At 45.8% G+C, this 24,746-nt stretch overlaps 1 protein-coding gene across 1 annotated transcript in view; it reads left to right on the top strand.

Moving 5' to 3' along the window:
* The window catches only part of LRIG1 (leucine rich repeats and immunoglobulin like domains 1), a 661,002-nt gene that overhangs the window by 596,847 nt on the left and 39,409 nt on the right, over positions 1-24,746 (top strand). The window contains exon 13 of the mRNA XM_069643785.1: positions 13,820-14,140. Coding sequence (XP_069499886.1) covers positions 13,820-14,140 — 321 coding nt within the window. The remainder of the gene's footprint in view (positions 1-13,819; positions 14,141-24,746) is intronic.

Below are 24,746 nucleotides of genomic sequence, written 5' to 3'. Positions count from 1 at the left end.
GCCCTCTCTCCAAGAATGGCTGCCAGGAGACCTTTTATGTCCCGCGTATTTCCTCCTGTCATTTTCTCTAATTCGTATATCCATTTCCTAGCCCCCGAAGTCAAACTAGGGAGCTTGCATTTTAAGTTATCCTTGTCCATCTGTGGCCATGCAATGTATTGCGGTCTTGCTACCCCCGGCTCTAACAAGGGGAACTGTGAGAACCCCATCCCATAGTCAGATCCCACTATTAGTCTATCCATGGCAGGGATAATCGTCCCTGTCTATCTCCTTGTAGGTAATGACCTTAACCTGCTTACATATGGTGGAGACTCTTCCCTTCTCAATATGTGATCATCCTCGGGGACGCTCAGGATATGCTATGGGAGCTGGCATTCTATCTTTAGGTTTTTCCAGATCTGACCATCTCTCTTCCTTCCATTTGTGGGCTTACTTCAGGTGCACACAAACTCCCTCCTTCTTCCCCAAGACCAGACTCTTTCCTCATCTGTCATATCTAGTCCCCAACTAGTGTGACTACCCTCCCCCTCACCCTTGTCTAAGTTCATTCTGCTCAAACACAATGCCCGACGTTCATCACTGAACAGGTTTCTCTCCTTACTTCATGATTGAGGTACTGCGGATTGATCATCCTTCCCTCGAGCTTCATACTCACTATCTTGTCTTAACTGTTGATAGACCTTATCGATTGTTTCTCTAATGCTTTCCACATCAAATCTTTCTTTTTCTAGCGCTACTCTAGATACTGCTGTTACTTTGTTTATCGGAAGAATCTCTTCCACTCTGTCCCATCATATTTCTGGGCTTGCCTCATTTGTTCCTTGCGGATAAGACTAGTATCCAAACTTTGCTGTCTCCTCTTTCGCTCTATTTCTTAATCTACTTCCCTTCGCTTTCTTGCATCCCTTCCAACTCTTTCTTCCTCTTGCCTTTGTTCTTCTCTCCTTACTGCTTCCCTTCTTTCCTCTTCGCTTCGTCTCTGTAACCTTTTGGCCCTTAATCTGTGTGCTGCTTCCTCCTTTCTTTCTTCTGTCGCTCTGTCTATTGTCATACTTTCTTTGTTCTTCTGCCCGTTCTTCAATGCTCCTCCCGAGATCTGTTCTCGTCGCTCCCTAATTTTCTTTTTCTGCTTATCCTCTTTCAATATTTTCTCTTGTTACTCATCCTTCATCAACTTCCTCAATACTTTTTCCATCTATCTTTAGTATCTGTCAGCCAATCTTTGTTTTGTACGAGCGCTATCTCATCAGCCTTATTCTTGTCTGTCTGTCTATTTCTGTCAACAAATTCGACCGCTCACTGCATCCCTCCTTGTGTTGTATGAATTTTAAAATATCTTCCTTTCTTTATTCTTTTCCGGACTATTGTTGCTACAGTAAGCGGGGGTTCATATATCGGATTGCTGTACCCCGCCGCTGCTCTTAATTCCTTTTAAAGGATACACTCCTACATTTTCCGTAGCAGCGCTCTTTGCTTCAGGCAAGGTAAGGGGAGCTGAGGGCTCAACGCCTTCCTCCTTATGCTGATTAAGCCTCCACTCCTCAGGTGGTAGGTCTTCTCTTTCCTCTGGATACAAGTTCTAAAATTGCTAATATTTTTCAAATTTCTTTCATGTGTACGCAGCGTGCAGGTATGTGATCATGTTGCAATACCGCTTTTGACAACGATCCTGCTTGTGACCACGGTATGAACATTTGATCTGCTATGCCCCATTACCCATTATGCAATGTACTGTTTGAGCTTGGCATGCGTTTGGCAGTGTCCTGCATAGGTGCATGAGAGGAGTATCCCCCATAATGACAAGTCTCAATTGACTGTCAATACTTACCAGATCATTAAATAAACATTTTACCTTGACTTAGATCACAATTTCCAACATTTTAAAACATCAAATATAAGCAAGCATCATCAATCACTGCTCATTCCTCTTGTTTCAATGGCCTATCTATTCTTTTGATAGACACCATTCATTTTACTACACTTTATCTTTACTCATTGTTACTTTTTCAACTCTTCACAATTTCTATTGCTCCTCGATATTTTACTCAACATACATTGAGACTAGTCACACATTACACTACCACTTTGCCGGAATTCTATTCACTACGTATAGGCAGCTTCTATGAAGACTTAGTCTACTTGCGTTTCAGCATCTGTACAATTATTGAACGGTTGATTATCTGCTGCACTTCTTGCACGTATGTTCTTTTTCGTATTCAAAAGTTCACTTGATTCTTTACTTCGTCATTGTAGGATCCATACATCCTCTTCAGCCAGGATCTCGGGACATTGTATATTTCTCTTGTGACATCACTAGCTTCTTTCTTTGCTCTTTTTCATAGTCCTTCAAGGAGTTCCTCCTTTAGGTTGTCATAGCTTCGGGGATACATTCTGTACGGTTGTCTCAATGGGTATCTTATCTGAAACAAACGCTGCGGTATTGGCACAACTTCTGGTGTCAAACACTGCACAATCTCAGGTCTCCAACATATGGGAGGTAGGGGGGGGCAGGGTTTACCGGCAGAAGAATGCAGCTGCTCCTCTACATAAGTGATAGAGATGGGGCAGTAATTGGCCAGACGAGTCGTTGGCAGAGTTTTTTCTGGTGGGCGCGCACAAGATTGCGCTTGAGGGAAGAAGGGAAAGACCCAGTACCAAAGGAGCGATTGCAGAAATCAGCAAGTGGGGGGCAAGGGAGCCGGTATTGTCCTTAATGGTTCTAGAAGAACAGGGGGGAGACGTTCATAGAGCAGAAAACCCTAGTGCTCTCATCAGATGTGACAGAAGAGAATGAGGAGAGAGAGGCGGGATGGGTGGCTATAGGTGGCAGGTGGATGGGGGAGTGGAGGCGGAAAGGGAGGAGAGTGCTCAGGATGTCCTGAGTTTTTGCAGTGAAGTGTGAGGCCAATGCATTGCAGAGGGCCTGAGAGGCAAGGGGTGAGGTAGAGACTGCGGAAGGGTTGGCGAGTTCCTTGGAGACATTAAAGAGCTCAGCCATGTTGTTAGATGTCCCAGAGACGTGAGCCTGAATGTGGGCCCTTTTCTTGGAGCGAATAGCCAGTATTGCTTTTGGAGAAGGCGACGGGCCAGTTTGCCAGAGGTCTGCCATTTCCTTTCGGTAGCTCTGCACTTGCATTTCAGGGGTGCAAGTTCAAAGTCGTACCAGATGTTAGGCTTGAAGGCATCTTTCAGGAGGATCCCCATCACTGGGGTAAGAATGTCGAGAGTGTTGGTGATGGCAAGATGGACGCTACGAAGAACAGTCAGAGGTAGAATCTGCAGTGGAGGGAGAAGGAGGGATGAAGGTGGATGTGAAGGCAGCAGCTGACATTCGTTTCATTTGTCGGATGTCCGTGAACAAGCTTGGCAGTACTGGAAGAGGTGCGGTTAGATGCTGAGGAAGGGGAGAGGAGGGAGTGGTCTGACCAGGAGAGTGGTTTGGTGAGTGGGGCAGAGACATCAGTGTGGATCAAGGCATCAAGAGTGTGTACAGCCGAGTGGGTGGGACCAGAGGGGAGAAGGGAGAGCGAGGTGCAGAGGTCAGAGTTGATGCTGTGATTGAGGAGTCAAGGTGAATGTTGAAGTCACCCAGGAGAAGGAGTTTAGAGGTAGATTTGAGGAGACGGGAGATTAAATCTGGCCATTCAGAGGGAGGACCAAGTTGATGGAGCCAGGTGGCCTGTAGATGGTGGAAATGGTCAGGAAGGGAGTGGGAGATATGACCAGCTTGCAGACCAGTCTCTCGAAGGATGACTGGGTATGAGGGAAGAAGGAACCCACTCGAGGAAGATATGGGCAATGCCAGCACGGTTAGGGCGAGGTTTGGAGATGATCTTGCAGCCAGCAGGGAGAAGGGAGTCCAAAGCAGTGACTGAGCTGGCATTGAACCACGTCTCTGTCAGAGTGAGGCTATCAGGGTCACTGTCTTGAATGAGGAGGCAGATGTCGGCCTAGTGTTTAGTGGCCTAGCGAACATTGTGTATCTAGGTGCAACAGATCACTGTATTTGAAGGTTTTTGGAGTTCTACAAGGGTGTGGTACACCAGTCAGCAAGGGGGGGGGGCAGAGAGAGAGGAACAAAGGGGGCAGGTGTGAGAAGGAAGTAGATGAGACAGCAAGCGCTAGAGGAGGAGGAGGAGGGCCAGGAGGAGGAGGAGGACCACCAGGAGGACCAGGAGGAGGACCACCACGAGGACCAGGAGGAGGACCACCACCCTGGGCCATGATGGTGCCTTTGTAGTAGACATTTATGATACACCTGGATGATAAGCACGCCAAGAGTACTTCCCATCTAGTGCCACCATTAATAGGTGAAGATGTGACAGGAGAGAGAGTGGTGATGAGTCCAAAGATCTGGGGAGGGTACAGAGAACAGGGTATCGGTGACAATATGTCTGGAAGTTGCGCTGACATAGGGGTCTGCCATGTGAAGGCCAGGATTAGTGGTCAGGATGTCGTTCTTTTTTTATTTTATTTTTTTTCCTTCCAGGCTTTGTGAGAGAGGGAGGATAGTTGATAGTATAGCAGTTAGAATAGATTGGGGATATGGTGAGTGCCATGGTGGTGGTGGAGAGATAAGGAAGGAAAATAGATGGACTGCCCAGCACGAACCCAAACTGACCAGGCAGCCTAGTAGCCAAGAAAGCAAAGCAACAGATGTAGTAGAAACAGTGAGTCCCAGAATGGGTGTGTGTTGTTACGAACACATCAGGATTTGAATTACCCAGAGAAGCACAGAAATGCATTAAAGAGAGGGATAGAGTGAGGAATTGGACAGAGGAATGGCATAGGCACGCCAAGGTTCAGCAGCTGTGTGAGATAGTAGAATATCATAGAATTGATCAGGGCATGACTCCCAGGTATTCTTGGTGACAAAGTTCAAGAGGCATCAGTTCGAGGGGTAGCAAGCGGAATGCTTGGAGGCTTTCCCTTGAGGTGGGTGGTCGGCATGATGTGCGGTGGTGAGGGATAGAGTAAAGGGGGGGACCCTTCCAGCTCTGAACAGGTTCAGACAGGGGCCTTAGTAGTGGGCCTTTGTGAGGGCGCGGGCTTCCGATAGGCTATTAGTTGCCCAGGCTAGCCAATAGGATCCGCTGTGGTGCTGGCTGTGGGAGGCCAGATGGAGTCGGCAATCTTTAAATGGGTGCCCAAAAATGGATTTAAACGAAAAACGCAGCTGAACAATTTTTCAACCAATGCACAATTGTCAAGGACAGCAGGCCCTCACTGAATTTGTATCAAGCTTGTGCAAGAAAGAGAAGTTGTAATACAAATGCTCCCTAAATAGCAGACACACCAAGCCCCACGCGGCTTACCTGCAATACCCGTTGTTTTACCTGAAAGAGGCTCTTTGTGTGCATCCTCGTGGCACAGAGGCACAGCTGTGAGGGTGGCAGTCCATGGATGTAAGATGGAGTGGAGGCAGGCAGGCGAAGGAGGGCCTAGTGATGGGCCTTTATGAAGGGGCCGGCACAGCCTTTCAACATATGGGTTAAGTTTGTGGCAGACATTTGTGACAGACACAGCCAGGGAAGCGGGCCAGGACTGGCCCAAACCAGGTGCAGCAACATAGCAACACATGGGCCCCCTGGGAGGAAATCCATGATGGCCCGGACACTCTCACTCCTGATCAACACCTGTAGAACCTGCTGCTGAGGGCACTAGTGTATCTAGTCAGCAGGGCAAGTGTATAGTGCCCAAGGCAAATACATTCCTTCCTTCCCCAAGAGGGTCTCTGCAGTGGCAGTTTAACAGCGATGGAGGGAATGTTCCAACACCCCCTCAAACACCCAAAATATAATTCACCTTGTAGGCAATGGTTGCTTCAGTGCACTTGATATAAATATCGAAGTAACATCATCAGGCTCATATCTTGTCAGGGAGATTCAGCTTTCCATTCTTCCATTCAGTTACTTAATAAAAGCCTCCTTTTTTACAGCAAGATTGTTGTTCAAGTGCTACATAAAAGGGCCTTTTTAGTTGCACGCATCAAGGTTACTTTTTCTTCAACTGAAGCTTAGCCTCTCTTGGTACTGGAGCCTAGCAAGGTCCCCCCAGTCTACCTGGCCTTGTGACAAAGAGACGTCATTCTGAAAGCAAGCAAGCTCTCTGTTTGAGGCACGTCATTTGTCCCTCTGCCCCCCCACCCCCCTGGCTCTAATAAATCCCTAGTCAGTAGGCATCCCATCGATTTGTGTCCACATCAGAGCTCTCCATCGAAGTACAAGGTCTGTTTGGCCCTAGTGCCACCTTTTCCTTGTCCTAGCCTCAACCCTACCCGTCTCATCACTACCTCTTTCCACCAAGCTTCCTAGGTCACCTCTAATCACAGACTTAACCATAGTGCGAGTATGGCCTGCCTAATGCACATACTGTTATTTGCCCCTACTAACCCTTAGACTAAACTATAAGGTAACCACCCCCTCTCACCACTCCAGCTGATCCATTCACTCGCCCTCCCCCTCTCCATCAAACTGTTCCTCTCTCCATTGTGCACCTATCTAGCGTATGTCTCCAGTTCTGAAATCCCTCTTTTAAGGCATTAACCTACACCCATGTTCTGTTCCACCACTCCCTCTATCTAACCCATGCTCCATCCTCCTGCCTCTCCCAATCCTCCCTATAAACAGCTGCCTGTCCACTTCCCTCTCACTCTGGGTCTCTGGAATTCAGTCCATCTGCAACACAACATCCTTCCTCAGGGTACACTTCAATACCCATCACCCCAAACTCGCTTTGTTGGCTGTCGCTGACACCTAGGTCTCCCTTTTTAGTATTATAATCGCCAACGGCACGCTTTTCTGTGCCTTCCCCTGACTTTACCCTCTTCTCCTATGAACACACCTGTTTCTAACTTCTGTGTCTGACTCCTCCTACTACCATCCTGATCTATCGCACTCCTGGTACCCTCGACCTCTTCTGTGATTTAGACTTACTACTTGAATCTATCCCACCTGCGGTCTCCTTAGTTATAATGGGAGATCTCGAGTGATTCAACATTAACAAGGGCCACCAAACACTGCTTCATCCCACTCTGTCCATCCACTCCCTGGTCAATCTACACAACCTCCCATCTCATATCCATAGAAACTCCTTTGATTGCATCATCCTCTTAACTCCTGTGCTTTTTCCATTGACCCATCTCTTTGACTACTTCTTCAATATCTATATTCCTCCTTCGCCCTCCATCTATCAACACGATTCAGGTAAAACCTACTCTAGGGTATCACATCTGGACTAAGTCAAGTCCTCAAGTTGAATCCTCTCTCCTGCTTACCCAGTACATCGAACTTTCCAAAGCAGGGTTTTGGAATATACTTGCCAAGCACTATACTACTCACTGCGTGTCCCTCAACCATGGATATCTCTAGCCATCCAAAAGCTGAATACAACCATGTGTCTCAACCTTTGTTCACCTCCACTTTTGTTGCTCCCTTGCTCTTTACAATACCTACAAGAATTGCCCTTGCCTTTAACACTGTCAGCTGTGCTAAATTAACTGGCTAATGTCTCCCCTGCAAACATCAATTCAGTTAACCTCCAAGCCATATGTCCCCATTCGCCCAGGTGAACTCTATCATCCTTTCTCTATGAGGCCTTTTCATCCTATTTCTAATAGACTCCTTCCTCATCTTTGATATCCATATCCCAGCGCAGCTTTTCTTCATAAACTTTACCACCGCCCGGGGCACAACGCAGCTATGCGTCAGCTCTGTCCAACATCTTTATGCACCCATGCCGGACATGACGTTGGGGCTAGAATATATAGAGGCACTATGCCCCGTGATCCCAGTTCCTTTTTACTGCACACTCTGCTTGCTTTATAAACACTGAGGTTAAACTTTATTTCATTTTCTCAAATCTTTAGCTTCTGTTCTTCGTATTCGGCACATCGCCGAATGTGACAAAGTCCCTGAGTCTCAAATCCTGTGTGGACTGCAGGTACCAAATGTCAGTTTCAACCTACACTGCATTTGCCTTTAACATCGTGGGGAAGACCACGACACGCAAGACTGCGCATTGTGCAAATCATTGCACCTGAAGGCGCTTTGAGTAAAAGAGGCAAAACCTTACACCTTCCTCCACAAGGAGAGGTGATAATCTATTCCATCTGAGGTCGCTGGTTGTGGACCGTAGCACTGAGGAATGGTTTCCAGTCGGAAAGGATGAGATGAAAAAACACTTGCCGTTCTTCACAGCATCACACTTTGAAGAAGAGGGGCAACCACTTCAAGGACGTCCCAGAGGAAGAAGCTCTCCGGGTACCTTTTCCTACTTGGCCCTCTACTCCTGGGGAATGTGGCAAAGATATCAAGCATTCAGGATGAAGATGCTTGATATCTTTGCCACGGTGCCGGTGGCTTCGCCCCACCCCTGCTGGCGCCAGCAGCCACGGCATTGGTGCCAGCGGCCCCCAACAAAGAATGCTTTGGTCAAGCCAACGGATCTCACCCTGCTTGGATGAGCCGGCAGGGAAGCCGCAAGCAGACATGACAAGATCAGGTCTAAAGGTCACACCCTTTCATCTCCAAGAGTCTGCCTTCTGACCTCGGGTCCCTCTTTCTCTGCGCCGACCGCAAGAGATGTTCTCATATGGTGGACATTTATGATGATGAGGAGGGGGGGCCCAGTCCCTTTCCGGCTGGAGCTCCTGTTGCACCCTAGGGAAGTCTGGGACTTTCAGAATGAGTTTTATGGGGAACGAGGGGACTTGGTGGACCTTGTGGCTGATTTTGCAGGAGGCAAGTGGCCTGGACACAACCATGTGTGGTGGACATGCCCTTTGCTCCCATCCCAGACAAACTACAGGCCGCGAAGGTGGTCGACACCTCAGGGATGTCTGCCCCTTCACGTCCGAGGGTGCAGTTTCAGCTAACTGACATCCTGGACGAGCGTCCAAAGAAAGACACTATTGCCTTTCATTCAGGCAGTAGAGGCCAGTGCGGGAACCATGTGCCAAGCTGGCTCATGTTATCACAGTGACCCGTTACCTGGCAAAGAAGCACAGGCTGGCACCCTCGGACCCTATGTTCCTTGCTGCCCTTGCTTGCCGATAAGCTCTGGAAAACCTTAAAACCATGTTGCCATCTGTGCCCAAAGGGAAAGCAAGAAACTGGGTACATGGGGCAGGACGTTTTTTATGGTTCTATGTGTGATTTTTCTGAAATCATTTTCAGCGCAATATTTTATAATGAAACAATTAACATTGGTTTGGTCTGCGTTATAAAAATAAATAAAATAATATACAAGCCTCAGGTTTCCCTATGCCTTTACCCCCACTGCAACCCCCTCCCCAGCCATTTTAACCCTTTACCCCTCCCCCATATATATATATATATTATTTTTTAAAAATCGATATTTTTTCGTTATTGTTTTGGTATAAAATCATTCTTTGAAATGTTTTCGTTAATCACTAGATAACCGTTTTTCACCGCTTTGGTCTGTGGCATATATACTCCTCTTGTGCTCTGGCCAAGTTCTCATTTGGCCTTTGTTCAGTCATGGTGGAGGCAATGAAGCACATTCTTGAGGGGGAGATGTGTGAGGGCTTTGAGGTCCGTATCTATGACGGCAAGGAAACCTTCTTTCAGTTACTAAACTGCAATCTGGTCTGGATAATGCAGACTGCATAGCAAGCATGATTGTCACAAGCTCAGTCTTGCACAGAACCTCTTGGCTGAGGAAGTCTGGGTTTGCTACTGACATCCAAAAGAAGCGTGTGTACATGCCCGTTGATGGATTTAACTTATTCGGCACCAAGGCTGATGAGTCCTTACAGAAGTTGCAAGCCCCTAAATCCACTGCTAAGTCGCTGGGGCTGGCAGTCCATCAACAGCGTTGTGCGAGTTCTGAGTGCACCAGGAGGGGGGTTTCACCCTCTGCCACTTATGCCGTAAGAGGTAGAGGCCATGCCCCATTGGTCAACCAAGGGCAGAATTGTCTCTACATGGGTAGTAGCCAGGGTGCACCCCGAGGAGGCGCCTCCATCTTCACTGTGCTTTCTGCAGCCCCTGGTGCGAAGCCTTTCTGAAGTGGACTTCTTCCATCAGTCCCCTGTTGGAGGCAGCATTTCCCGTTTTGGAGAGGAATGGAAAGATACCACCTTAGAGGCCTGGACCTCTCAGGTCATACAGCAGGGGTACTACCTCCCTTTTGCCATTCGCCCTCCAAACAATCCCCCAAGCCACCAAACTTTGCCTCTGGATACTCTCTTGCTTAAAGAGGTCTGTCAGCTTCTGGCAAAAGGGGCCATAGAACTGGTACCCTGCTCAGAACGAGGCAGGGGTTGGTATTTTCTTTCTGGTGCTAAAGGACAGCAGTCTGAGACCTATCCTGGATCTGCGGCTTTTGACGCTGTGCTTGCAAAAGGACACTTTCAAGATCCTCCAGGCCCTGGCTAGTCTCCCTGGATCTCCAGCATGCTTACTTCCATGAAGCACAGTAATCACCTGAGATTCAAAGTGGGGAACTGTCACTACCAGTTCCAGATCCTACCTTTCGGACACTCTGGCACCCAGGATGTTCACCAAGCTACTAGCAGTGATGGCAGCTCGCCTCAGAACAAAGGGCGTTCATGTTTTCCCTATCTGGACAACTGACTTGTCAAAGCCTGCTCCCCAGACATAGCGTAGGCACACCTGCACCAGACATGCGGACTGCTGCACAGCTTGGGCTTCAAGAAGTCTCGTGTTTTGCTGTGCCAGACCCTCTTATTTATTGGAGCGGTCTTAGATTTTCACCTGGGCTAGGGATTCTCACACGAGTTCCAGCCTCTGCTTTTATGTGCTTGCTGGGTCTTAGGGCATCCTGCATCCTTGTTCTGCCAGTGACCCGACTATGCATGAGGGTGCTGCAGTGGCTTCTGAGCTCACAGTGGTCAGGTTTCAGACGAACATCGGACCTTCTTTTGGTCTCAGAGAGATGTCCCAAGACCTGCAGTGGTGGTCCTTGAAAGACAACCTCCTGAAAGGGTAATTTTATCAACTTGGCCACAGGTGACTAGTCATGGATACGTGCCTGAAAAGCTGGGGCACTTCTCTCCAAGACCTTAAGGTGAGTGGACACTGGTCCCCGTCAGAGTGCCGCAGGCACATCTGTCTGCTGGAGCTGAGTGCAAACAGGCAGTTCTGGTCACTTTTCTCCTTTCTGTGAAGGGTAGGACGATGTTGGTCCTGACAGACAACGCTGTAGCCATGCATTACCTCAACAAGCTGGGTTGTGTGGACTTCTTGCCTCTATGCAGAGAAGCAATGCAATTGTGGTTCATGGCTCTGGAGAACAGCGTATCTCTGCCTGTGGCCCATCTGGCCGGCAGGGAGAACATGCTGGCAGATGCATAGAGCAGGCAGTCGTCAATCTCCTACAAGCAGTTCAGTCAAGAAAGAAGTTCTGGGGGAGATTTTCTTCCTTTGGGGTACTTCGCTGTGGATTTCTTACCATTAAGTGTGAACAGGCAGTGCAACTCCAGGGGTTCTCTCATTAGGGAGCTCCGGGCGGTGCCGTGACAGTCGTGTGGGACTTTGACCTGCTCTTTTAGTTCCCGCCAGAAGCCAGGGAGGGCAGATGGTTATGTACAGCAGTTCTGGGCACCACTTTCTCTTCCAGTCTGAAGAGATGAAGGTAATTGTGGACCCAAACTGGCGCTGTCTCCTGAGAACAAGTGGTATGAATGGGACCGCCCTGTCATATGGTCATATCCGGTGTGAGGCATGTAGGGGCTTCAGACGGAGCAGACAGACCTGCACTGTGCCCCCTGGCGGCAGAAAGGTTTCCGAAGAGAAGCTGTGCTGGGAGATGGTTAGCAAAGATGAATCCGTGGGAGGAACAGCCATCAGAAAGTACATTACAGAGAGGTAAGTAATTTGTTCTTCTCCTCCAGAATTACAATCTGTGACACACTGCCCATCCTCTTATCCCTACCTTCTGTCCTACACCCTTCACCATTCCACTTCTCTTCTGCATCACCCACTAATCTTCTACTCTGCTCAGCGACACTGTGGGGCCATTAACCTCAGTACTTCTTTTCCATCTTCTGAATCTCATACTGAGAGGTGTCGGGGAGGTGGCATTGAAGTCCCCCAGGTTCCGGTCATGGGTCGTCTCTATCACTCTTTACCTCCTCCCTGGGTAAGGTCCTGTCATTCCTCTGCTTCCACTGCCCCCAACCCCACTGTGGGTCTGTTTCTATTGTCCCTCATTCAACCCTGCACACTCTGAATGCATCTGCCCCTCTGCGTTTAATCACAAGATTGCTTTACCATGCCTGATACTTAACTCACCCAAAACAGAAGTCCTCTTTCTCAATCCCTCCATTGCCAACCTCACTCAATTATCCTAACTCCTTCCACCCGAAACATACTCACTCCCTTCCCTAATGCTTGTAACATTGGGGTTCACTTTGATAATGACGTTGGACTTCATTAATTTACTATGGCAAGTTAAAGAAAATCTATCCCTACCTCACACTCCACTCAATAAAAATGCCTGATCACTACTCTCATCCTCAGTAAATTAGACTATGATCTAAGCCTCCTACTTGGTCTTCTCTACCCCTTCTCTTCTTTTAACAAAGTTGTTAACTTTACCCTTCGCAACCTACCAGGATTCCCTCTCCCCGCCCCACCACCTCTGGATACTTACCCTAGTCTGTCTACTCATGGACTACAAATCGATCAATCTTGCTCCACCCACCATTACCTAGCGACCTGGATTTCTCTCTATTCTGCCACACAAACTCTGCGATCCTCCATTCCTCACTCTCCATCCCTGCCATCCTACATATCCTCCTCCTTCCCCACCTTTGCTCTACTTGGACGTGAAGATCCACGTATTAGATCTTTTAAAAATGCCTCTCATTTCCCCATTGGCCCCCTTGAAATATCCCCAGCCTCCTCTTCCTGAGAGAATCCCATATGCACATCACCTGTAAGGTACTAGGCCCTTTATGTTCATTCTGTTTCTGCCCAAGTTACGTGGGCTTCATTGTGAATGTTTGCTAAGCATTACTGCTTGGACAGGGTGCTCGTTTTGGCAAAGCTTTCCTTCAGTTTTCTGGTTTAAGTGGTGTCTTTGCTACCCACCCTCCTCCAGGTCATTGTACTGCTTGGGGAGTCTATCAAACATTAGTGGGATGAAGGAGTCCTTAGGAGAATAAATTACTTGCCTATCATGAATGTTTCCTGGTTTTAACTTCATGCTACCATTTCATCCACTAGTTTGCTTCCGTTCCTTTCAGATAAACACCTCCTAGGGTGTCTTTACAATATCTTGGGACTGCATCTGTTATCTTTATCCCTCCTTATGAGCCTTCTTTATGATCAAAGTAACAATCCTACTGTTCAATAAACTGCCAGTTGGAAATGTCTGAATGTGCACTGTTTTTCACTAGCGGAAACCCATGTTCTGAGCAGCCGAAGTGCTGTACTGTTTCCCTGAATCTTCAGTTAAGCTTTCCTTTTTGTTTGTATAGTTAAAAAAAAAAAAAGAAACTCTTTTAGCACCCATTCCTTGGGTTGACTGGTGTCAATGGCGTTATAACCTGCGGCGATGATCCAAACCTGCTTGTAACACTGCCTCGCTTCACTCAGGCCCTTAACATGAGAAGTGGGCCTTTTCTAGCAGCTGCAGCCCACCACTGCAAGTTCTTTGAGAATCAGGCCTATAATGTCCTTTATTTTTATGTAAATTGGGGTAGCTTTCCTTAAATTAACCATAAATGAAGTAGCCTTTTTAGCGGGCAGCTTGAAATACGTATGTTTCTCACACGTGGTTGTATGAATAGTCATACAAATAATTACTCTTGTACATATTTCTTTTCTAGATGATTTTCCAAAGCCTCAAATTACCGTCCAGCCAGAAAATACCATGGCAGTTCAAGGTAAAGACATTAGTTTGACATGTTCAGCAGAAAGCAGTAGCGGATCCCCGATGACTTTTGCCTGGAAGAAAGATAATGAAATCCTGCATACATCTGAGATGGAAAACTTTGCCGATGTACGGTCAAAGGATGGGGATGTGACGCAGTATACCACCATCCTGCACTTAAGGAATGTCAGCTCTCACCATGAGGGGCGCTACCAGTGCATTATGACCAATTATTTTGGCTCTTCATACTCCATTCGTGCACGCCTTATTGTTAATGGTAAGGGAAAGCCTCTTTTTTATTGTTTGGCAATCCATAGTAATAAAACATCAGGAATTCAACAGACTATATTTTTGAATGACCACTTGAGTTCAGGACTTGATGATTTAAAGGCTTTTGTTTGGTACTTCCGCTCACTGAGCTATTCATAGTCCTCCAAATGATGTCTATACAATGTTCTTGAGTGTGCCCTTTCCTTTATTCTTACGTTGGATCTGAATGTAACATCAAAGTGGTTTTTATTGGAGCTTCTTGATTTCATCTGTTGGTGATAAGTAAGTTTATTTTCTATTTGTAAAAAATATATATTTTATATACCAACAGTTAAACATTATTGTTCTCTTAAAATGAAGTGAAAGTGACTTGAGATTGGTTTTCCCATCAACTTGGTGCATGCTTTAATCTAGTTGTAGATGCATGCTTTGTTCAGGTTTTACTGGAGAACTGCCTACATGAAGCAAAACTTGTTAAGCCTTTAGTTCACATGGATGTTCATGTTCTGCTTCGGTATTACTCATGCAAAAACAAACTGCCTTTCTGTTCAAGGGAATCAATATAGTCAGAGAATACATTTTCTTCAGTTGGGACAAAACCGATTAAGCTGTTCTCAGTGGCATGTAGTGCTCTTTATTTTGGATTGCCTTTTTAAAGTAGAATAAACATAGAAAGAAGTTTGAGGCAGTGAAAACATCCCATCCCCCCTATGAAAAGCAATCCCTCACAATGTTGCTAAATCACTCATTACTAAAGTTATTTTCCCACCAGGGTTGGTCAGGGATCTCATTTTGATTTCCATAAGTCACGCAGCTCCCTTTCATAAGAAGAGTGGAAATTATAGTCTGTGTTGGAGAACATCATGGGTGCTTTGCACCACTGGCATTGACTGATTTGCCAGGTCGTTAAATTTTGTTATGCTGTCCAGACCGGAAGCCTTATCTGGAACCTGAAAGGTGACACCAATTTGACGTTGGTGGCCATGAGAATTGATTCTGCCCCTACATTTATGAAACAGGTACCCTGAAAACATTTGTATTTATTTAAGCAATAATCCCCGAGCCGCCGGGGCATTACTGAGTCAGGTAATGCCCCGGGGCCCATAGTTACAGGCCTGGGAGAAGCGACACCCGCAAGACTGGGGTAATAGCATTATTTGTCTGTTCCAAAATGCTGCAGTGTTTTGAAACAATATATATAAATATATATATATTTTTTTTTAAATGGCCACTGGGCGGCCATCTGGAGCAGATGCGCTGGTGACAGAAGTGTTCCCAGCGCATTTGCTCTCAAATGGAGCAAAAAGAAGGTAAGTGGAGTTAGGAGGGCGAGGGTGGGATTATTTGGGTGTGGAGGGTGTGCAGGGGGCATAAAACACTTGCCTGAATCCCCGGCAGGGGGAGGATGGCAGCTTCCAGCTGTTTGGTGGCTCGGAGCGGGGATTACCCCATTCAGAGCCTCCTCATCGGCTGAGGGGCCGTCACACCTCCTCACCAGGGATATGAAGGCGAGGGATTCTGCATCGGGCAAAGCCCTGGCAAGGGCCATTCAGATTGTTTTATTCTGATGCGACCCTCGACGGGTACTAATGGAAATTATGGCAGACTAGTTTTTAGGTGTTAGCTGCTAGTAAGCTAAAACTCAAAAATCATAATTGGGTAGTTTAAGGAAGCCTGTCCTGCTATGGTCCAAAATCTACAATAAGTTTTCGCTAACATCCAGTAGGGACGAGTTTTCTTCCACCTATCTAGTCAGAAACGGGCAAAAGAAAAGTCTGAGGTGTTGATTTTGCTCAATGTCCTTTTCAGTCTTGACCCTTGTCAAGGATCTTGAAAAGAAATTGGACGTTTCTACTGTATCTCTAATTAGTGAGCGTTTCGTGAGCTTTTTTTTTTATATAAGGGGTTTAACCCAGGCTCTATGATTTTTACTTTTGTGAGTGGTGTGACATAAAATTTCTAACTGGGTGCCCATGCTCGGGTGCTGTATGGGTGGCATTAGATGTATCTTTGGGATGGATGCTGCCATTAATGCTTTTGGTAATATCCACACTTGCATATACAGTTTTGTTTAAAAGAAAACGTATTGTAGTTGATTGCACTTGTGATGCAACTGTGACAGATGAAATGCAAGATTACTCATTTTTGCCCAACTTTTTGAAGAGTTTTCTGAGAATGTTGGTGTTTTTTAACAGTAAAAATTGATTTATATTCCGTGCGTGCCTGTTGGTGTAGTCTGGATTTTCCTAGAAGTTCCTCTCCACTCTTTCAGTAACTATTTTTGGCGGGTGGTATACCAGCTATTGCATGTGGAATTGACCTTCACTGATTTAGTGTTCGATGGTGCAATCATGAAATGATGCAAATGTAGACTTGCACAATCTAGTTTATAGACTACTAGCTGGGTACCCAGCGTTTCCCGTGTCCTGATTGAGTGGTGTCTCATGTGTCTTGGAGGATGTTGCTCTTGTCCTCTTGTCTGCAATTCTTGCTTCAGTTTGCTCTGGCATCTCATGTGCTCTGGAGAAAGTTGCTCTTGTCCTCTGGCTAGCAAGTTGTGCTGTTTTTTGTTGCTGTGTTTCTGAAACTCTTGTTATTGATTCTCGCTTTGCATCAGATGGAGCTTTTCCAAGTGATCCTTTTTTATGTGGCATGTTTCAATGATTTCGAACTGTATACAGTAGTAATACATTTCAAGGGAATAACCAACACATCGAACATTTTGCTTCAGACACTTTTCCAAATGTTGCCTCCTTCTAGTTCCTACTGTAGTGAATCGGGATGAGCATCAGTAAATGAGGATGTCTATGGAGTGAATTTTATGCATCCAGACATAGACGACAATCTTGCCCCAGACAAATGAGGAATCAATGTAAAATTTGATAGCAGTGGGTTCAATGTTGTGGATTCGTACAGCCGGACAAACATACACACATATATTCCACTTTATATATAAAGATGTGGTGTTTAGGTGGCTTTCGATGTATGTTCCTAATGTGGATGTGGTCTGCATTATCTTGTTCCTGTGCATGATAACTGCTTTCTCTGATTTACCACATGTTGGACTCTGGATTTGAATATTAAAGATATGATATGATGGCTTATTTATAACGCGCTTAATACCCATAGGTTTCTAAGCGTGGACCCGAGGATTGAACCTCAGGCGAGCACGTTACTGCTGACTATCCTCCCGAGACAAGCGGCTGACATGATAAAGATAATAGCAACATGATGAGTCCAATCTAGTGCTGTCTGAGTCTGTGGGATTTATATTCCAAGTTCTCACCCATTCTAGGGTGAAATCCCATTCATTCACAACCGTTTTCATTTTTCTTAAATTTAGTAGTTAACCTAATAAAATATTCCTCATTTATAACGTACAACACTATGGATCCCTCCTAAACCACATGGACCCTCTTAAAACATTTTAAAGCAGAAAGGGTCATATGCATTGGGCAAAATGCTATCATTTGCATCTCGCATGGAACGCTGATTTTCTGCCAACTCCTGCTTACTAGGTGGAGGCCTTCAGTGAGATCTGTGTGGATCTACTTGAATTCAGGCAGTCATGTAATCACTGGCCTTGTCTTTGAATGCAAAATGCATTATGGATGAGGTCTTGCAACAATGGAAACAGATTTGGGAGTGACCTTCTGCACTTCCTAGAATATACTTTGGAATGTAAGGCTCATTGTGAAAGGACAATTGCACCTCCTACCGGTGAGGCATCCTTATTACTTGTTGGTAACACGGTTATTGAAAAATGTCTTGATATAAAAAAATACCCATATTTTCTATAAAATGACACTCAATCTTTTCACATCCCTGGACAATGTAAGACACCACATGTTTGTTAGAGGAACTCCGTGGCCGTTTTTTGTTGTGCTTTCTTCAAAAAGAGGAAACCACAGGCCAAAGTCTCATCCGAGACTGAAACGGTCTCAAGTTAACGATTCTGGTCCAATTCAAAGCGATTACCACCTTACTCCTGACTTTGAGTGAACCATTGGCTCAATCAGTGGATCTTATGATTCTCATTTCTACAGACAAACATGAGGCAGGCTGCATTTTCAGAGATTTCTGCTGCTGCTCTCTGCTACTCTCTGCATGGAGTACACAACCATCCTTAAGTCTGAATGCTAGCTGAGGGCCTAAACCTCAGATGCAATATGTCATCCTTCTTGACTCAACTTGGCATCTTCGGGACCCACACTGCTGTAGCAGGCAATATCCACTCCCCAATTAGTCTTCAAAAGCCTATTTCATCTTGGGTTCTCCGTTCCCCAAACCAATTAAAATGTATACTTTGCCCTTCCATGAAGTTACAGTTTTTTGGGGTACTCTGTTTGATACTGTAGTGACCATGACTTATTCCTCAAAAGGTATCATTGGTTCAAAGAAACTAGGGACTACTTTCAGGGTTTGTTAACCATGCTGACTCGAGGCTCCTTACAATCCCTCCCAACAGAGAAACAATCAAAAAATGATGGGGTGTGCAGAGGAGCCATTGTGCTTAAGCTGGTCAGGAGACTTTCATACCCATTATGCCTTGTAGAAAGGCGACCATTACTAGGTAATTATGGTAAGCTACAAGGAACAAAAGCATAAAGGTCTATTGTGTAGATGTTCCAGTCCCTGTCTTTTGTCAAATACGATTTCCTACTTTAATGAAACCACACATCCTTCAAACACCTTAACATTTTCACAAACATTTTAGGAAAACCGAACTGCCCAAGGTCCCAAGTGTCGTAAACATTATTTGCAAATATATAGGCAACCGAACAGCTATATTAATTAAACTGAAATATAATGCTGCGCTTATAATAGTGTAAAACCCCTCATTTCAGCATGGGAGTTTATTTATATAGAAAGAAGAGGATTCATAAGTGAAAGTTCACTCCTGTTTTTATGTCTGCATGCCTTATCGCTTCCTTGGCCTGGGGGAGGTTTTGGTATGAGCCGCCCGCAGGGGGATTGGGAACGTAGATGAGAAGACTCTGGCAAAAATCCTGTCACTGTCTTCCCCGTTCTGGGGAACAGGTGGACCGGACCATGGTTGTACATAGCAGCAGCCCAGTGCAGGCTGGGAGAGAGAGAGAGGCGTCCTGAGAAGCAGAGCGTCCCGGATCTGTGCCTACAAGGTCCACGGTGGGCAGCACCGTGCCGGGCCGCGCTCTCCCATCTATCAGCGTCGAGGCAGCGTGCACCGGAGTGCAGTGTGCCGCCCAGCTCAGGCTGGTATCGCCCATGGGTTTGTGCAGTCTCTGGGTCTGTCGTAGCTTACAGTAGTGTTCCTGTCACCTCGCAGTGATAAGGAGGTAGGAGAGGAACAGTATACTGAGCTGGCGGATTATGTCTATTTCTTGTTTACTTCATAAATGAAGAGACACGTCAGGGAGTGTAACGGGTATAGTGGATAGCAAAGTAATGTGGAGACTTCAGTCAGCAACAGGCTCTCGGTTAGGCAGCGATAGAGAGTGGGGGTTTAATTACAATAGACAGGTGGAGCTACGGTTGCTGGTATTGGCCTGCTCGGTCTTACTGCGGTTCAGTGGAAGAGAGATTAGATGGGCAGCTCTTGTCATCTAAGAGCTTGCCCCAGGCATCTTGCCTGACTTGGCGCCTCAGATCGGGTCACTGCACTCCCCATCTGAGGGGTTCATTCCTCTCAGGGTTTCAAGGGATATCTGGGAGACAATAAGGCCCAAATCGACCGGGACCCAATAGGGGCACTAATGAGGAAGGATGGTTTTTCAGGATGGGGCCTAGATGTTCGCCGGCCTATGAGGGGAAATGTCCTGACACACAGTGTTTATCTAACAAAGGTGATCAAATAACGCTCGCACACACCATTTATGAAGTAACAAGTGTTTATTTAACAAATGTGACCAAGGTACAATCACAGGGGTTGCTGTGGAATCTGCATAGATCACATGCTATGCATAAGCCGACAACTAGTGGAAGCTGCAGAGTATTACTTATTGTTTTCAAAATTCGAAAAGGGGCGTCGATGGGGCATGCCAGCAATACTATACTATCCCTAGTGTGACGTCCACTGTACCCATGATCCCTCACACGTCAAGGTCCCTCAGATTGTTTTGTTCTGACATGAGGTTTCATGAAGTGGCGTGAGAGTACAGATGTATCCAAGCAGATATATACAGAAATCTCATATAACATCAGTGCACCTTCTCCCAGGGGAGGAAGGGTGGGCACATGTGAATCTAAGCAGATACAAGCATCACAAATACGATTACGGTGAGTAATGTATCCCTTCTGAGTATTGTGGAATCTACTTAGATCACATACAATGCATAGATTAGCGAGCAGTGTTAGGAGAAGGTGGTGGGTCGTGAGAAGGAGCAGTGGCAAATAGATGTTTTTAGATCCGCTTTTCCCACCTGTGTATCTGTCTTGGAATGTGTGTCAATGCAGTAGTGCTGAGTGAAGGTATGTACTGAGCTCAATGTAGCTGCCTTGCAAATGCTGTCTAGGGGGGCATTTGCAATAAAGGCTAAAGTAGCCCCAGTGCTCTGTGTGGAGTGGGCCCTTGGTGTAAAAGGCAGTGTTTTGTCTGATAACGAATACCATAATTGTATGCATTTGACTATCCATCGGGAGATGGCGTTTTTTGAACTGCATTCTCCTTCTCTGCCTGTAGCTATGGAGACAAACAGTTGATCAGTTTTCCTAAGCGGTCTGGTTTTATCTACGTAGTAGAGAACCACTCTCCTCACATCTAGTGTGTGGAGTTTAACCTCAGCCGAGCTAGTTGGCTTCTGAAAGAAGGCTGGAAGCTCAATGGATTGGTTTACATGGAATTGGGAAATGAATTTAGGTGAAAACCTAGGATGAGTACGTAAAACCAATTTGTCTTTATGGATAATAAAGAAAGGGTCCTGCACTGACAATGCTTGGAGTTTGCTGACTCTTCTTCTGGAAGTAATAGCCACTAAGAAGGCAGTCTTGTAGGTAATGTGTTTAAGACTAGCTTGGTGCAAAGGCTCAAAAGGGGGGTGGGGGGGTCCCATGAGCTTCGCTAGTACTGCATTGAGATCCCAGCCTGGCGGGGGATTAGAGATTGGAGAGTGGAGTCTCTTTACTCCCTCCATAAATGCTTTAATGACTGGCACTTTCCACCACAAGACTTTACTTTGAGGGGTGGTTTTGTTAGGTAGAATCACATGCAGTACCCTTTGGGAACACTACATGCAATTAGGACTAAAAGTATAAGCACAATTTCACCTTTGGTAGAAGCCTGTACTACATAGTCAAGTGGTAGCGATGGCTGAGACGCCAGACTTATCTCAAGAGTTTAAGTGAGCTGTAGAACAAGTTACACAAAGGACCAACTAATAGTGATTCAAGTAAACACTCAAGGTTTCTTGGTAAAACAATATACATTTATTTACTCAGTTAGAAAACATTACAATAGCATAAGCAGTTCAATATCACACACTAATAAACTACAAAAATCCAACCGGTAAGTAAATGAACAAGTTTAGCTCCTGTGAAGTGTGAGCAAAATGGCACTTCAAATACTTATTAAAGGGATAAAAAGACAAGGTTAGAAGAATAGACAGCCCAAACACATTCATAGGCATGGCCAGGGGTTTCAGTTAAATACAACCAGCAATTCTTCTCATAGGCGTGGGCCAAAGTCAATGTTTCAGAGTCTTTGTATAGGATAGCACAGTTCTGGTAAATAACTGTTTGCCACCGAGTTTTGAAGAATTTGTCTAGGCGAAAAATTTGACGAATGTTTAGGGAAGGACAAGCCTTCGAAGTTGAGCAAAGTTTCACATACTTTCTCGATGGACGAAAATAATTCCAGACCGCGTTTGCAAAGCACCTTCTTAATGAAGAAAGCTGTAGCAGAGGTGGCTGTTCCTGGCAGTTCAAGCAGATCTCGCTGTTTCTGGGCTTCAGTTGTGGGGATAAGGACGATGTCGGGAGGTTCCTGCACTGCCCAGGGATGAAGCCAAAAGCTGTAGCAAGAAATCGGTTTAAGGTGCGAGTTCCTTAAAGTCCACGAGTTGGTTTCCTTCCCTCTGGCTATCCGGTTTTCAACAGCACTCTGAGGAAAATTCAACCTGATGGGGACGGTGTCCAGGTGGCTTACAAGTTAGTTGTTCCAACCAAACTCAAGGGAATAAGTTAACCTTGAAGGGCTTCTCTGTCGATTGGCGTTTCAGGCAATTCAGACCTGCAGCAGGGCTTCACCGGTCATCCAGGAGTTGCAGCAGTCCTCTTCCTTCAGCTCATCTTCGGTTCTTTCGTTCCAGTGGTCGACTCTGCTTTCCAAGTCCCAGAGACCTGCTGTCAAACAGTTTTCCCCCCATTCATTCCAGCCTGGCTGTCACTCACACAGCAGGGTGGCTGTCCTTGCCGGAGCCAGCCGGCCAATCACACCAGAGTGCATTCAGGTCTCCTAGGAGACTAAGCACAGGGAGTTTCGGGCACCTCCCTCCACATCCTGTCCACCCCAGACACTCAGGCGCCAGAGGAGGGCTTCAATACTGAAGCCCGCCAAAGGCCAACGAACAAAGGGACCAAACCTGGTTTGGTGCGCTGAGACAAACACAAGAAGGACCTTTCCTAAAAGAAATGGTGAAAAAAGATGACCGGAGTCTGTTTTTACAGATAGGTCTTGGCGGCATATTGCAAAACATGGCTGATGCGATTTTTAGCTACCGTTGTTAGCGGCCGGGAAAAATCACGGTAGTTAATCTAAACTACTGCGACCAGCCATTTAAAGTAGGAATGGGTAACATTTGACTGTTACATGAGTGTTTTGACTCCGGGAAAGCTAGGCAATCCCTCCAGCACTCTATAGTAAGATAGTGTGTGCTGGGTCAGTACATTTAAAGGGACTATTAAAGTCAATTTAACTTTACCTGCTCTGGGAGACGGTAGTCCCTCCCAGAGAAGGGATTTAAACCTTGGGAAGTCTGAAAGACATCCCTGTGTCACTGCACTGAAGGTGCTGTGTGACACACAGAAAAAGATGATGCCAGTGGAGTTGTTTTAAAACTCCATAACCAAAGAACACAAAAGTAAAACACATTAAAAATTAAAAGTTCAAAGCCCCAAAATATAGCAAAAGAGCTGGAGGGCTCTATGGTAGAGGGAATTTAGCACTTGTCTGAGAATTCTCCCTAAAACTGTGTAAGCTGATAAAGCTGCTAGGTGGACCTTTATAGAGTTAAAGACTAACCCCGAATCCAACAAGTGGAGCATATAATTTAGAATGTGTGATGGGGTACATTCTATGGGGTTTATTTGTTTCGACTGGCACAAAGTAACAAATCTTCTCCACTTGTCGAAATAACACTGAGGGATCATGGGTACAGTGGACGTCACACTAGGGATAGTATTACTGGCACGCACTGTTGATATTCCTTTTCGAATTTCGAAAACTGTAATACTCCGCAGCTTTCACTAGATGTCAGCCTATGCATAGCATGTGAATCTAAGCAGATACAAGCATCAGAAATACGATTACGGTGAGTAATGTATCCCTTATTTAGCGAACGTGACCAAATCACGCTCGTATATGCCACTTATAAAAGTGTTTTATTTAACAAATGCAACCAAGGTACGCCCTCGGGTGCCACTCATGATGTAAAAAGTGTTTATTTAGCAAATGTGACCAACTCACGCTTGCATATGCCACTTATGAAATAACAAGTGTTTATTTAAAAGAAAATGTTACCAGGGTACGCTCACAGGTGGGCCCATGTGTGCCAAAGCACCCTGTGAAGTGAAAGAGCGCTAAATGGTATAATGTGTAATACCACGCTCACCCATGTTCCCCAAGAAGTAGTAAAGAAGGAAGAAGGGTTATTTATTTAAGTGGCAAGTTTTTCCATCAAGTACCTCACAAATGGTAGCAAGGGGTTGGCAAGGTACCATATTAGTGATCCCTTTTATCATTGCAACACAGATGTGACAGTGTGTTGGGGTTATTATTATTGACATATTATGTGCTTGCCAAAACAGGCTACCAGTAATTTAAAGTGTTAGGGTCCTGACACGTGTATGTTTAAGTGCTAGCACAAGTTAATATTGGTTGCAAGACATATGGTTACTTACCGAATGTGCTGGGGATCTCCCATCTGAAAGGAGCCCGTTATGGGTTTAGTACAAATGAAACAGTAGTTGTCATTACTTTATCCCACTGTAAGCAGCTTTGTAGTGGCATCCTATTGTGAAGGGTATCTCATCCTCCAGTGTCATACTGGGATAAATGTGAAGTACACCCATAGGAGACTAAATTAAGAATGTAAACATAAATTATAAGACACTTCCTCCATTTTAATACTGTGTAAAATATCCAATATATAACCTGTGAATCCTGAATTGTGTTTATTTGAGATGTTCATATAAAGGAGTGTACTCCCTCCTAATCTTATCGGGCTGTGACTATTTATTTGACCTGGTGCAAAACAAAGGGCCCCTGCCCCCGTGGGGCTGGGCAGCCCATAAAGAAAGAATTAACCCCCCCCCCCCACCTTGGTTCGCATTCGTACATGTGTGCGGTAAGGTGTAGTATCCCTCTCTCAGGACTCTTACAGGTAGCTACTCTCGCCACTCCCCTTTTTCCCTTGGGA

Source organism: Ambystoma mexicanum, chromosome 2p (assembly GCF_040938575.1).
Source record: "Ambystoma mexicanum isolate Mex_15411 chromosome 2p, UKY_AmexF1_1, whole genome shotgun sequence".
NCBI classification, from domain to species: Eukaryota; Metazoa; Chordata; class Amphibia; order Caudata; family Ambystomatidae; genus Ambystoma; species Ambystoma mexicanum.
Note: the sequence above shows the minus strand (reverse complement) of the source record. Positions and strands in the feature narration are given on the sequence as shown.